The following is a 13,367-nucleotide window of genomic DNA, read 5'->3' on the forward strand; positions in this document are numbered from 1 at the left end:
TCTTGGCACACAAGGAATCACTCATCTCACAAGTCCACCACACACGCCTGAACACAATGGGATGGCTGAAAGAAAGCACAGGCACATCGTGGAAACAGGATTGTCTCTGCTCACACACGCAAACATTCCTTTCACGTACTGGACATACTCATTTGCGGCTGCAGTGTATCTAATCAATCGACTTACAACACCAAATCTGGCGAAACAGTCTCCATATCGTCTGCTCTTCAATGAAGAACCAAATTACAACAAGCTGCGAACGTTCGGATGTCTGTGCTATCCTTGGCTCAGACCGTATGGGCAAAACAAGTTCAGCCCAAAGTCAATACCGTGTGTCTTCTTGGGGTACTCTTTAACTCAAAGTGCTTACATATGTCTAGATGTAGCAGCAAATCGTGTCTATATATCCAGACATGTTGAATTTATTGAGTCAGTCTTTCCTTTCTCTTCGCTTTCTTCTAAAACATTTTCATGTTCAAATGAAGAGTCCCCTTCCTCTGTTTCCTCTGTTTTTCGTCCTGCAACTCTTGCTCTTGTTTTTCAGCGGCCACTCTCACTGACCCCGTGTACGGATCCTTTGCCACCACCACCTGCACCGACAACAACAGAGGACACTACTGCACCTGAACCACCAACGACTACAGCACTTGAGCCACAATCACCACCAGCACCAACGAACACTCACAACATGACGACAAGATCCAAGAACAATGTCAGAAAACCAAACCCCAAATACGGTCTCACTGCGATTCTTGGTGAAGTGGAACCTGATAACTACACTCAGGCTCTCAAAGACAAGAAATGGCGTAACTCAATGAGTGCAGAACATGATGCGTTTGTGCGCAATGATACGTTTGAACTTGTTGATCGATCATTGGCTACTAACATTGTTGGCTCAGGTTGGCTTTACAGGATCAAAAGAAATCCAGATGGTACTGTGAAGTCTCACAAATCACGACTTGTTGCAAGAGGGAATCATCAACGACCAGGTGTAGACTTTCATGAAACATTCAGTCCAGTTATCAAACATGCCACCGTGCGTCTGGTCATTGGAACAGCTGTAGCAAAGGGTTGGCCACTTCAACAACTGGATGTCAATAATGCCTTCCTTCAAGGCCCTCTACATGATGAAGTATACATGCTGCAAGCACCTGGATTCGTTGATAAAGACAAGCCTAACCATGTCTACCGCCTCAAGAAAGCTGTCTATGGTCTTCGTCAAGCTCCTCGAGCATGGTACAATGCTTTAAAGGAGTTTCTTCTGAGCATCGGGTTCAAGAATTCACTTGCTGATGCGTCACTTTTCATCCTCCAGAAAGGCTCTCTGTTCGTCTACATATTCATATATGTTGATGATATAATAATAACGGGTACATCTACGTCAGCAATCAAGCAAGTAACAGATCGTCTGGCTGCGAAGTTCTCACTCAAGGATCTTGGTGAACTCTCGTACTTCCTTGGTCTTGAAGCCTTTCGCACTCCTTCTGGATTGCACCTCACGCAAACAAAATATATTACAGATCTTCTCAAGAAGACGAAAATGGCAGAGGCAAAACCGGTTGCAACTCCAATGTCATCGTCTCAGATTCTCACGCTCAACTCTGGAGATCTCTTACCAAATCCATCGGAATATCGAGCTACGGTTGGAAGTCTTCAGTATTTGGGATTGACGCGTCCAGACATTGCATTCACCGTTAACAGGCTTTCTCAGTATATGCACCAGCCAAGGACACTACACTGGGAAGCAGTCAAACGTCTATTACGTTATCTTGTTGGCACAGCCAACAAAGGAATGTTTTTCTCTGCATCATCCCCTCTCTCGCTTCATGCTTACTCTGATGCTGATTGGGCAGGGAATAAGGATGACTACACCTCCACAGGTGCGTACATTGTTTACTTAGGAAGACAGCCGATCTCCTGGTCCTCTAAGAAGCAGACCGGTGTGGCTCGCTCTTCAACTGAGGCAGAGTACAGAGCTCTCACATCTGCTGCAGCAGAGCTCAAATTGTTATTGTCGTTGATGTCTGAACTTGGCTTAAAGTCATCTGAGATTCCAGTATTGTACTGTGACAATGTCGGTGCAACGTATCTCTCTGCCAATCCAGTCTTTCACTCACGCATGAAACACTTAGCCTTGGACTATCATTTCGTCAGAGAACAAGTTCAAGCAAAGCGACTAAGGGTGGCTCACATCAGTTCGACTGATCAACTAGCTGATGCTCTTACGGAGCCACTTCCAAGACAGCGGTTTCTTGACTTATCTAGCAAGATTGGACTCTGTTCTCGGCGTCCATCTTAAGGGGGCGTATTAGTATAGATAGTGTTTATCTATAAGATGTATTATCATGAGATAACGACTACACTTATGTAGTTATTATCTTATACAGATTCGGTCTTATCTCGAGACTATATGATGTATATATACAGAACTCATATGATCAATACAATCATCCTTTCACAATATTTCTATAGTCTCTACCACCATGGAAGTTTTGAAACTTGATCAAGACCCAAGATGAGAGTAGTCATGAACAACAGTACTTAAACGTCAGTGAAAAAAACAAAGTTATGATGAGAAAAAAAAATCTATATGATATACTAAGTGTTAGCAGAGGAAACTTTGAAATCATCTTCATTTATTAACTCTAAAAAAATGCCACCAGTCTTGTCATATAACCCTTGACGTGGTTAATAAATTTGTAGTAAAACCAAACCAGGAACAGAAAAATACAAACTTAGTTCTTTCAACAAACTTTTGGAAACAAATAAACATGATACACTCAGAAACACACAAACACAACTGCCTAGTTGTCTTGCTCTAGTAATGCTTTTCTCATGTATCCCTTTTTTCTGAATATCAAGAGGTTCAGGGACGAAGCCCGTAAAGCCAGAAACCACATCATCTTGTAATATTAGTTTTGTTTCAGCAGCAGTCACTCGAACCAGAGACCACTAACACAATAGTCATCATCAAACACAAAGCTCGGAAACGTAGTCGTGATATCCCTGCACACAATATGAGAGAGATTGGTTTTTAATAATATGTGCCTTGACAAAGAATTGGCTAGACCTCCCCCCGGTTAGTCACTTTAGTAACTCACTTGAGATACTCCAGAGTTATCTTCTTCAGAAGCGAAGGATGCTTAAGAACAAGGATCCTCCACTCTTCCTTATCGATCCTCCCGTCACGGTTCGTATCAACTTCCTCAAATGTCTACCACAGAAACTCAGAGATCATCACTCTTTACTACACTCTCAACTTCTTACAACAGTTGGTCGTATAAAATTAACGGAGGGAGGAAAGCCCACCTTGTCGATTATACTCTCTGTGACATCGTTTGGCAGTTTCATGCCTGCCTGCGCAAGAGTAGAAACCACCATTTGCTTCACCTGAACAATTATTAAAAACGAAAAGTTGGTCGGAATATTGTTAAGGGCACAACACATGATCTTTTAGAGTTTTGGTGAGAGGCTGTTGAGCTTGAGCAGATGTATGGAGCTTTTACCTCCTGCCTCTCAAATCTCAATGAAACCTTGCTGCTTAAGATCATACAGCTGAAACGAAACTGCATAGTAACATTCAAAGGTAACGGTAAATAGATTATATATAGCATATATGAATGGTTTTCCAGATCAAGTTTTAGTGACGTAACAGTCAATCTTGTCATCAATAGGAGCATTTGGATGAAAGACGGAGAGAGCACGAGCAAACTCCTCAAACCCAAGTATTCCATTATGCTTTGTGTCGAACAAATCAAACACCTGTGATTGGCCATGTCAGATTTGAATAGAATCTAAGCAAATGGATTAGAAACACACACTTGTTGGTAAAGACAAAAGCATACACGGTCTGAAAATAAGCTCTCTTTTTTATTTTTCATGAATAAGGCCAGCTGAAACCCTTCCTGATGCACAACAAGAAGAAGGAAACTCAGAAAGACTGTCCAAAAATAAGTAGTAATCTTACAAGCGGCGTGGGGGCCAAGAAAGACATATAAAATCCTACATACCTTATTTATTAGCCCATCATCAGTCACAGCACTGCTGATTTTTCTATACAGATCATAGAGAGCCTCTATTTCACTCACGCTAACTGCACTCACAACAACTCGTTACCAAAAACAAAAAAAAAAGATTCGCACCAACTTGGAGGAACAGCGTGCCTTTGAATCATTATAATTTATAACTGAAAAGTAAAAAAAAAAAAAAAAAATAGAGTGCATATGGAAGGAAGATGAGAGCATTACAAACTGTGTCTCTAGCAAGTATCTCTGAGAGATTGTGTTCCACTGTTCCTGATTGTTCTTCAGGTCGTATAATTGTTTCAGGCTGAGTAATGGGCTGAGTTTGAGTCGAGACAACAGTGGTAGGCGGTGGTGCTTCTTTCGCTTCCATGGAACTTCCAGGTACAGTTGACTCGGAATTGCACCTGTTGACTGCGGCTGACTTGGTTTCAGGTTGGTTTGTTGCAGAGGGAGATGATAAGATCGGTAAAGAGCTCATCTGATTTGTGACAGAAAGAGGAGGAAGATTGAAGATGAGAAGGAGAAAGAAGGTTGATCGTGATATTTCGAACAAGTCCTTTGTTAAAGATCATAAGCGGGGGACTTAAATATAAACAAATGAACAAGTCTTTGTAACACAAAGGGAGGGAGATGATCGTAATATTTCGAACCAGTCTTTGTTACAGATCATAAGCGAGCGACTTAATAATAAACAAAGGAAAGCTTAAACAGCCCACTAAGAAATACCGAGGCCCACCCAATATATATGCTTATCAGGAGACTTCACCGTGACCGGTGAACAGCGGTTAAAACGGAAGCAAAAAGAAAAAGGGTTTAGTGATATATTTCCAGAGGAAACTTTGAAATCATCTTTCATTTATTAACTCTAAAAGTGCTACCAGTCAATCATATAACCCTTGCCATGGAAAATAAATTTGTAGTAATGTATAGGGCAAATCTCCAAAATAGCACATTTTTAAGTTTTTTTTTTTTTTCCGCCAATTTATTTTATTATTAAAAGAGTTTTTAAACCCAACAAAGGCCCTAGGCCCAACCATACAACCAACCCATACCCAAGCCCGATTCTAATGGGCCACTATTACAACCTTAACCCGTCAGAGGCCCAAACCCAACTCGCTCGATTTCAGTCGGACTGCGCATCAAAGAAACCGGACGCGTGGAAGAATAAGGACCCATCAGCACGCCACGCGCCACTTCCGTCTCGACTTGACCGCCACCGTGTCGAAGCATCGCCGGAGTTTCACCACCCCCGACCTCGAACTCAGAGACACCAAAGGGCCACCCACGAGACCTCTTCTTCTTTTCCCCGCTTTGTCTAAACTTCGGAGAGCCTCATCGATCCAATCGAGAGCTCATCCGACAGATCATACCGCGGACCACTTCGAATCAAGAGCCAACCCACACACTCAAAACATCACCAGGACCAGAACCGATCCAACTAGACGAAGCAAAACAAAAGCCGGCGACGCAAGACTGTGAAAGCCTTCACCCCCCGGAGACTAGACCGACGACGGTGGATCTGAAAGAGCATCCACCTCTCGGAGATAAAACCCGCGGCGACGAAGCTGTAAGAGCCTCCCCCTCCCGAAAAACCATCAACAAAACAAAAGATAAAGAGCTTCACCGCGCCATACCTGAACGCCGACCGCGTCTTTACTCCAAAGCAGAACCGCCGCTAAGGAACTGATTCAGAGCTCAGACAAAGCGGAGGATGAAGGTGAGACGGGAGAAACACAAACCCAAACCTTACGAGTCTCTCGAGGGGGCTCCGGCGACGGCACGCACGCTCACGCGCCGGCCGTTCGCCGGACCCGAACTTTAGATCTACTCTCTCTTTCTACCTTTTCTCTCTCTTTCTCAGGTTTGATTTCTCTCTGTTTCTCACATTTCTAAGTTTATATCACAAAAATAGCACTCAAAAACTAAAATGACCAAAATAGCATTTTACGTTTTGAAAAATTTAAATTTTTTTATTTTTCAAAATTTGAAATCTTATCCCCAAAACCCCACTTCTCAACTCTAAACCCTAAAACCTAAACTCTAAACCCTAAACCCTAAATTATAAACCCTAAACCCTATCCCTTGAGTGATATTTTTGTGACTTTTGGACTTGAGTGCTAGTCTGGGAACAAAAACTTGATTTAGTGCTATTTTTGTATTTTTCTCTAATGTATATCTACAGTTGCGCATGAGAAAATATAAACAAAACCAGGAACAGAACAAAAAAAATACAACTTCGTTTTCTCTTTATGTTTTCTCACAGAAGAAACAAACAAACTCTTGGAAACTGGAGTTCAGACTGAAACAAATAAACATGATGCACTCAGAAACACAAACACACTTGCCAAATTGCCTGCTCTAATAATGTTTTTCTCAGGTATCTTCCACTTGCGAATGAAACACAAAGCTCGGAAACGTAGTTGTGATATCCCTGCAGGCATCATAAGAGATGGGTTTTAATAAGAACGAATTGGCTTAAACCCCCTCGGGTTAATGTTTTTAGGAACTCACTTGAGATACTGAAGAGTCATGTTCTTCAGAAGCGAAGGATGCCTAAGTACAAGGATCCTCCACTCTTCCTTATCGATCCTCCCGTCATGTTTGGTATCAGCTTCCTCAAATGTCTGCCACGGAAACTCAAAGATCACTCTTTTACTTTTTCAACTTTACAACACTTGTAAATGCTACCAGAAAATAGTAAAAAGGAGAGGAAGGAAAGCTCACCTTGTCGATTATACTCTCTATGACTTCGTCTGACAGGTTCATGCCTGACTCAGCAAGAGTAGCCACCACCATTTGCTTCACCTGAACATTGATAGGAATGTTAATGCCACACAAAATCTTTAGGGTTTTGGTGAGTCTATTGCGCAGAGCTTCTTTACCTCCTGCCTTTCGATGAAACCTTGCTGCTTAAGATCATACAGCTGAAACGAAACTGCAAAAATAATATTTCAGGTAACTGTAGAGAGTATGTGAATGGTTTTCCACATCAAGTTTAGAGGTCAGAGACGTACAGTCAATCTTGTCATCTATAGGAGCATTTGGATGAAAAACGGAGAGAGCACGAGCAAACTCCTCAAAACCCAGTATTCCATTATGCTTTGTGTCAAACAGATCGAACACCTGTGATTGGAAATGTCAGCATATCTTCGAACAGAATCTAAGCAAATGGATTACAAACACACACTTGTTGATGAAAACAAAAACATACCCGGTCTGCAAACAAGCTCTCTTTTTTATTAGTCTTAAACAAGGCCAGTTGAAACTCTTCCTGTTGCACAACAGGACACAAGAAGGAAGCTCAGAAAGAGTGTCCAAAAGTAGTAACATCCGTGAGGAGTACAAGCGGTGTAGGGTAAAGAAAGACATATAACTCCTACACATACCTTGTTTATTAGCCCATCATCAATCACAGCACTGCTGATCTTTTTAAACAGCTCATAGAGAGCTTCTATTTCACTCACGCTAACTGCACCCAAAACGGTTCACTATCAAAATTGGGAAGAAAGTTCCACACAAATTAGAGGAATAAATAGCGTGCCACTGAAGCATTATAACTGAAAGGAGTGCATATGGAAGAAGAGATGAGAGCATTACAAACAGTGTCTCTGGCAAGTAGTTCAGGGTCTCCAGGGCCTCCAGAAGATTTGCCTATATCAATATCAAAACAGCGCAACAAAGAGTTGCATACATGCTTAAAACCGTCTACGCACTGCGACATGATGATATCTCTCTAGTAAATCAAAACTCTCCATGCCTGTTTAAACAACAACAAAAAACGTAAGAACTTTCAAAAAAAAAAAACTAAATACATATATGAACAAGAGACACTTTACCTTTTAACCATTTCCTAGTCCGTATGAAAAGGCAAGAAAGGAAACGCTTTTATAGACCACCACAAAAATATCTGCCAGAAAAGTGAAAATGTAGTCATTATTATGAAATGGAGTTTAGTCATTAATATGAAATGGAATTTAGTCATTTAACTTTTAGCTAATCAGAAGAAAAAATATCACAAGAGCAAACAAGATTCATCATTTCAGATCTGGAGTAAAAAAACAAAGACTAACAGATACTTTCATATGTGAAACACAAAGTGGAAATGAGGCATGTCCTAAAAGATCTAAACTTTTTGTACTGTTGTCTTGTTAAAGCATCCTAGTGGTTGGAACAAGCATGATTCAGGCAAGAATCCAAACCCGAATCTAAGAAACAAGAGCTCAAAAAGAATGATAAAGCTGCGGAATTAAAACTGTAAAAAAAAAACAAATCCCTGGGTGTTCGAACCCTGAATCTGGTGGTGAAATGAAACATAGAAATTGATCAAACTAGGACGCAAATGAGATCAAGCTCTAGTTAGATTCCAAGTTGTCGGATTCAGAATAAGGATTCAATCTCAATCTCGAGTTCTCGTTGTATAACTCGGATCTAATCTGAAAATCCAGCGAATACGGATTCTCAATCTCATTTTTTTTCCCATGGCGATTTTCCCGGGAAACAGATGAGATTTACGAGCAATCGATCTGACCGAAAGCAAAATCGTAGACAAGGGAGAAGAGAGAGGAAAAAAAGCGTTACTTAGGTCACGTCACGGTCGATGAGGAGCCTTCTTTACGGCGGCTCTGGCGGTTGAAGCTGAAGATGGATGGTTACGCCCCAAAAAAAAAAACAAACAAACAATTATTTTGTTTTAGTGAGAGAAAGGCAGACACGATTTTTCTGTTTGCAGCAAGAAAAAGTTTTAAATATACAAAATCAAAATATTCCGACAAAAGCAAAAATAATAATATTTTATTAGCATATTTTTTTAATAATTAAAAATACAAACAAACACGATTTTTCTGTTTGCAGAAAAGAAAATACAAAATCAAAATATTCTGGCAAAAGCAAAAAAAATATATATTATTGGCATATTTTAATAATTAAAATAAATTTACTGGATGTTGATGAAAAACAGCTTATTATTATTGTTTACATTCACTTTCACACGTCGTCCAGTGTGGAGCCAGAGACCATGATGCGCTGTATCAGTAAACAAACACATTGATCATTATCTTGAATCTTATTTATTCATGTATATGGCGTATGATGGTTACGGTTCCTGGTGAGCTCCTTTTGTACAACAACAAAAAAACAATAACATTCACACAAGTAACCCGGTGTGGTCCGAGTGGACGACAACATAAAAGACAAGAAACACGCAAGTAATGAACAACAAAGGCATGGAACATGGTTGGACTCAGTGATTCCAATCAATCGTCTGACTCGTTTAGTTGGGGAGATCTTGTTTGCAGAGAGGACAAGACGAGATGATACGAAGCCATTGATCTACGCATTTTACATGAAACCTATGCGAACATGGTAGCTTTCTCAATTCTTCTTTATCTTTATACTTGGCCAAACATATGCAACACTCCGGATCATTGCTTGCGTGAGAAGAATCAGAATCAGATGTTTCATCGATGAGTTTGTACTTCCAACTTGGGAGACTGGAGATTTGGTCATCTGAAGCTCCTTTCTCCGAGGATCCAATGTTCATGTTGTAGCCTAGGAAGCTACTAATGAGAGGCACAACACAACATAGCAGGAGGAAGAGAAGAAACGGGAAGGAGTAGCAGAGAGCGTTCCAAGCGAGAAGAGAGATGCAGAGGACATGAAGGGTTGGAGCATAGTGGAAAGAACCGAACCGAGAATCAAACACCCATACGTTTCCTATCACAAACCATATCGCAAAGAAGAGCTCCAGCAATGTCCTGCATCTGTTCATCAAATGCGAGCACCTGGTCTCTTCTCTGCTTCTCTGTTGCTGCTGCTCAATATCACCAAAGGTAAACCCATTGCCTTGGCTAATGTCTTGCTGACGGTACCGACCGTATAATATCATCAGACTGAGTAAACATCCAACGTTGTACCCGGTGATCCAGAGCCTCACGGGCCAAATAGGCCGCTCGCTCTTGGAAAAAGCTAGTGTGGATGTGATCACAGTGATCTGTACGAGTAAAGCGATGAGCTCTGATATCATCCAAGTGGTTGACTCAAAAGGGTTGGCGCCAAGATCGGATCTTGAACCGTTCTGGTAATGAAACACTCTTCTCAAGAAAATGAACCACCTTGCTCTAGATACCCTCATTGCAAGTCTTATCAAGAAGGATGTTGGAGAGTTAACACGAGTGTTGGAAGCTGGAGACATGCGAGTGTTATCATCATCTCGTGGAGTGGTGGTGTCTAAGGAGGAAGATGAGGAGACGGTGATGGATGTAATGGCTGATGATTGCAGTTGAGTTGAATAACGTGTACTCATTGTGGAGTGTTTAAGCCAAGAAACAGAGAGTTTGATTTGTGATCCCTCTTAGGACCTGAGAATGATATACAAAATAAAAAGATTACAACAGTACTTGATCAAGCTGGAGCTAGAAAGTAAATAAAAATCTTTAAAATGATGTTAAAATGTATATATGCAAACTAAAAAAAACACATGAATACTTGAGTGAAACCTTAAAACAGAGCAAAACAGAGCAAAACAGAGGAAATACCAAAAAGACTATCAACACATAATAAGGTATGAGAAAGACTGCTAAAACCTAGATGGATCACGTTTCTGAGATATGTTGAAGAAAAGATTAAAAGCATTAAAGAAGAAGAGGAAGGAGGGATGGTGTACTGATTATGTCAGAGAAGATGAAGTTAGGCGTTGTGATGGCGACGAGGAAGCAACCAAAGAAAATGGAGTTTTGCTTAGGATTGAAGAAACAGACGCAGGAGAGGTAGAAGATAACCGCTGGTCTATGAACCTAACAACCTAAGTTTTTGCCTTTGAAGCAATACTTCGACAGCAACCGCTGCTTTTAACCGTTTCTCGTTTATTTTCTTCTTCTTCAGAAAAAAAAAAAACTCCCTCTCTCCCTCAATGCGACGGCAAATAGTTTTTTGATTAGAACATCATAAAACATTTATTTTGTTGATAAAGTACTTATTATAATTAAATTGTAAGCGAAAATCAAGAAGGTAAATCCATCCAAAACAAGAAAAATATCCCAAGTCAAACCAAATGGTGACTCGACCTTATCATCTGTCATAATTATTCTAAAGATTGTGCTCATCCTACTAATTCTACATTATCATCTGTCATAATTGTCCTGATTTTTGAAGATTTGAACTCGAACAATGCAGTTTTATTATCTGATCGCGTTGATCTCTTTGCAGATTAATGAGGTTTACAGAGTACAACCCAAGGGTGGCAAATTTAAGATCTTAATTGCTTGGAATTAACAACCAGGGAAGCTTCAAACATAGTGGAACCGTACTTGTGTCACTGCGTGAAAATTTTGGCCTTAGACTTGAAATGACGTCAAGTAAACTTCTATTATTTTTGTTTCTTTAATGTATGGGTGTTGTTGGGTACTTATTACTTTCTTGAAAATAAACGATTTGAATAATGGGGTTTTTGCCAAAACTAACCCACAACTTGATTTTAATCCCAAACCTATACCCAAACTTGAATCAAATGCAAAACTAACCTAAAAGCCTAGTGAAATTACAGCTCAGCCCCTTGTGACCAAACAAAAAAACAGAAGCCATTTTTACGAATATAGCCCCAGTAAATCGTCTGAGTCGTCTGAATTGTTGGAAGTCGTCTAGACGACTGAAGTTTCAGTCGTCTGGTACCAGCTTATTTTAAAAATAATTTATAAATCTTGTAAAAAATATTTTGATGCGTGAAAAATAAAAATCAAGTAATTATAAACAGTTTTAAGTGATATAAATTAAGATATGATAAAATTGATTTGTTTTGAAGATAGATGAGTGGAAGTAGTGAATCATGAAATACTTTGGTTTAGGAGTTTGGCAAACATATGTTGTAGTATTGTATGGATTGTTAGGGTTAGATTTTGGAAAACTAAAATGTTTTTTTCAGAAATTAGTTTTCACTTATATGTGTTTATTTCTGTGTATAGTAAACACTTTTCAAGTTTGATTTGGTTTTATGAAGTGTTTAATTAGATAATTAAGTTTAGGGGTTATGTTTAGGGTGTGGACGACTTATATTTCAGTCGTCTGTTGAATAATTTACCCGGACGACGTATATTTCAGTCGTCCAGACGACTTACTTGTAAGTCGTCCAGACGATTTACTTGTAAGTCGTCTGGAAAGTCTTCTATTTTAGTTTCCCACTAAAAATATTTAATTTCCCGCTAAAAATATTAAACTCTTCTGGACGACTTACATGTAAGTCGTCTGTTTTAATTTCTTCACCAGACGACTGAAATGTAAGTCGTCCAGGAAGTCGTCTGAGTCAAAAATATTTAACCTAATTAGATTTTTTGCCTCCCTATATAAAGAAAAATTTACACATTCTCTCTCCTCCTCTCAAATGGCTGCAACAAAAATGTAATGTTCATCATTCTAAAACTCTCCAACCTCTCTCTAATCTCTTTGACTTGAAAACACCAAACTTTATATGAATTTTTCAGTTTTGTCTCATGTATTTCTTACTAATCTATCTCTTTTACAGGTTTTTAATCAAGTGGTACTCATCTTCCACTAATTTAGAGGTAGATCTATTAATTTTAGATATGTATTTTTGTGTGTTCTATAAATGTAGATTTATCTAATCTTCCACTCATTTTTTCTATTTTTAAGTCATTTGAACGTTTTTGGATATGCAGGTTTTTCAGATCTGGATTTGATGTGCAGGTTTTTCAGATCTGGAAGACTTCTGGGACGACTTACGTGTTAGTCGTCTGGAAGTCGTCTGGAAGTCGTCTGGAAGTCGTCTGGAAGTCGTCTGGACTTCTTGGAAGTCGTCTGGACTTCCAGGAAGTCGTCTGGACTTCCAGGAAGTCGTCTGGACTTCCAGGAAGTCGTCTAGACTTCCAGGAAGTCGTCTGGACTTCTAGGAAGTCGTCTGGATTTTTCTGAGCGTTTTGGTAAGTTCTTATGTCTGATTTTTCTTCATTTGGTAACTTCTTGTTGTATAAAGTTCTTACTTTTTTCCCAAACTAAAACTCTCCAAACCCACTTTAATCTCTTTGACTTGAAAACACCAAACTTTATATGAATTTTTCAATTTTGTCTCATGTCTTTGTTACTAATCTATTTTTTTTTGCAGGTTTTTAATTAGATGGTACTCATCTTCCACTAATTTAAAGGTAGATCTATTATTTTTAGATATGTATTTTTGTGTGTTCTATAAAGGTAGATTTATCTAATCTTCCATTCATTTTTTCTGTTTTTAAGCCATTTGAACGTTTTTGAATATGCAGGTTTTTCAGATCTGGATTTAATATGCAGGTTTTTCAGATCTGGAAGACTTTTGGGACGACTTACTTGTTAGTCGTCTGG

General features: G+C 39.5%; 2 protein-coding genes across 5 annotated transcripts; both read right to left on the reverse strand.

Moving 5' to 3' along the window:
• Positions 1-6,222: 6,222 nt before the first annotated feature.
• On the reverse strand, positions 6,223-8,755 carry LOC106445085 (calcineurin B-like protein 3). 2 transcript variants are annotated; one of them, XM_048781685.1, is made up of 10 exons: positions 8,604-8,755; positions 7,862-7,932; positions 7,623-7,782; positions 7,412-7,494; positions 7,237-7,296; positions 7,040-7,148; positions 6,908-6,960; positions 6,750-6,830; positions 6,537-6,649; positions 6,223-6,456 (listed from the first exon to the last, which is right to left on the reverse strand). In XM_048781685.1, exons 3-10 carry the CDS (start codon positions 7,744-7,746, stop codon positions 6,399-6,401), a joined length of 681 nt encoding a protein of 226 aa, XP_048637642.1. In that variant the 5' UTR covers positions 7,747-7,782; positions 7,862-7,932; positions 8,604-8,755; the 3' UTR covers positions 6,223-6,398.
• A 320-nt stretch (positions 8,756-9,075) lies between these two features.
• On the reverse strand, positions 9,076-10,813 carry LOC106445040 (E3 ubiquitin-protein ligase At4g11680). 3 transcript variants are annotated; one of them, XM_013886533.3, is made up of 2 exons: positions 10,687-10,813; positions 9,076-10,381 (listed from the first exon to the last, which is right to left on the reverse strand). In XM_013886533.3, exon 2 carries the CDS (start codon positions 10,324-10,326, stop codon positions 9,295-9,297), a length of 1,032 nt encoding a protein of 343 aa, XP_013741987.2. In that variant the 5' UTR covers positions 10,327-10,381; positions 10,687-10,813; the 3' UTR covers positions 9,076-9,294. The 3 variants fall into 3 exon arrangements, with proteins under 3 accessions (XP_013741987.2, XP_013741979.2, XP_022573150.2); XM_013886525.3 differs by lacking the exon at positions 10,687-10,813 and adding an exon at positions 10,559-10,678; XM_022717429.2 differs by lacking the exon at positions 10,687-10,813 and adding an exon at positions 10,501-10,519.
• Between the last annotated feature and the right edge of the window lie 2,554 nt (positions 10,814-13,367).

This window comes from Brassica napus, chromosome A1 (genome assembly GCF_020379485.1).
Source record: "Brassica napus cultivar Da-Ae chromosome A1, Da-Ae, whole genome shotgun sequence".
Classification (NCBI taxonomy): Eukaryota; Viridiplantae; Streptophyta; class Magnoliopsida; order Brassicales; family Brassicaceae; genus Brassica; species Brassica napus.

Excerpts from the sequence above, each read along its gene's own strand:
- LOC106445040 (XM_013886533.3), bottom strand. The coding sequence starts at position 10,326 with ATGAGTACACGTTATTCAACTCAACTGCAATCATCAGCCATTACATCC.
- LOC106445085 (XM_048781685.1), bottom strand. The coding sequence starts at position 7,746 with ATGTCGCAGTGCGTAGACGGTTTTAAGCATGTATGCAACTCTTTGTTG. Across the intron at positions 6,961-7,039 it reads TATAGATGACAAGATTGACT|TTTCGTTTCAGCTGTATGAT; the intron begins GTACGTCTCTGA and ends TTATTTTTGCAG. Across the intron at positions 6,650-6,749 it reads TAGAGAGTATAATCGACAAG|ACATTTGAGGAAGCTGATAC; the intron begins GTGAGCTTTCCT and ends TTTCCGTGGCAG.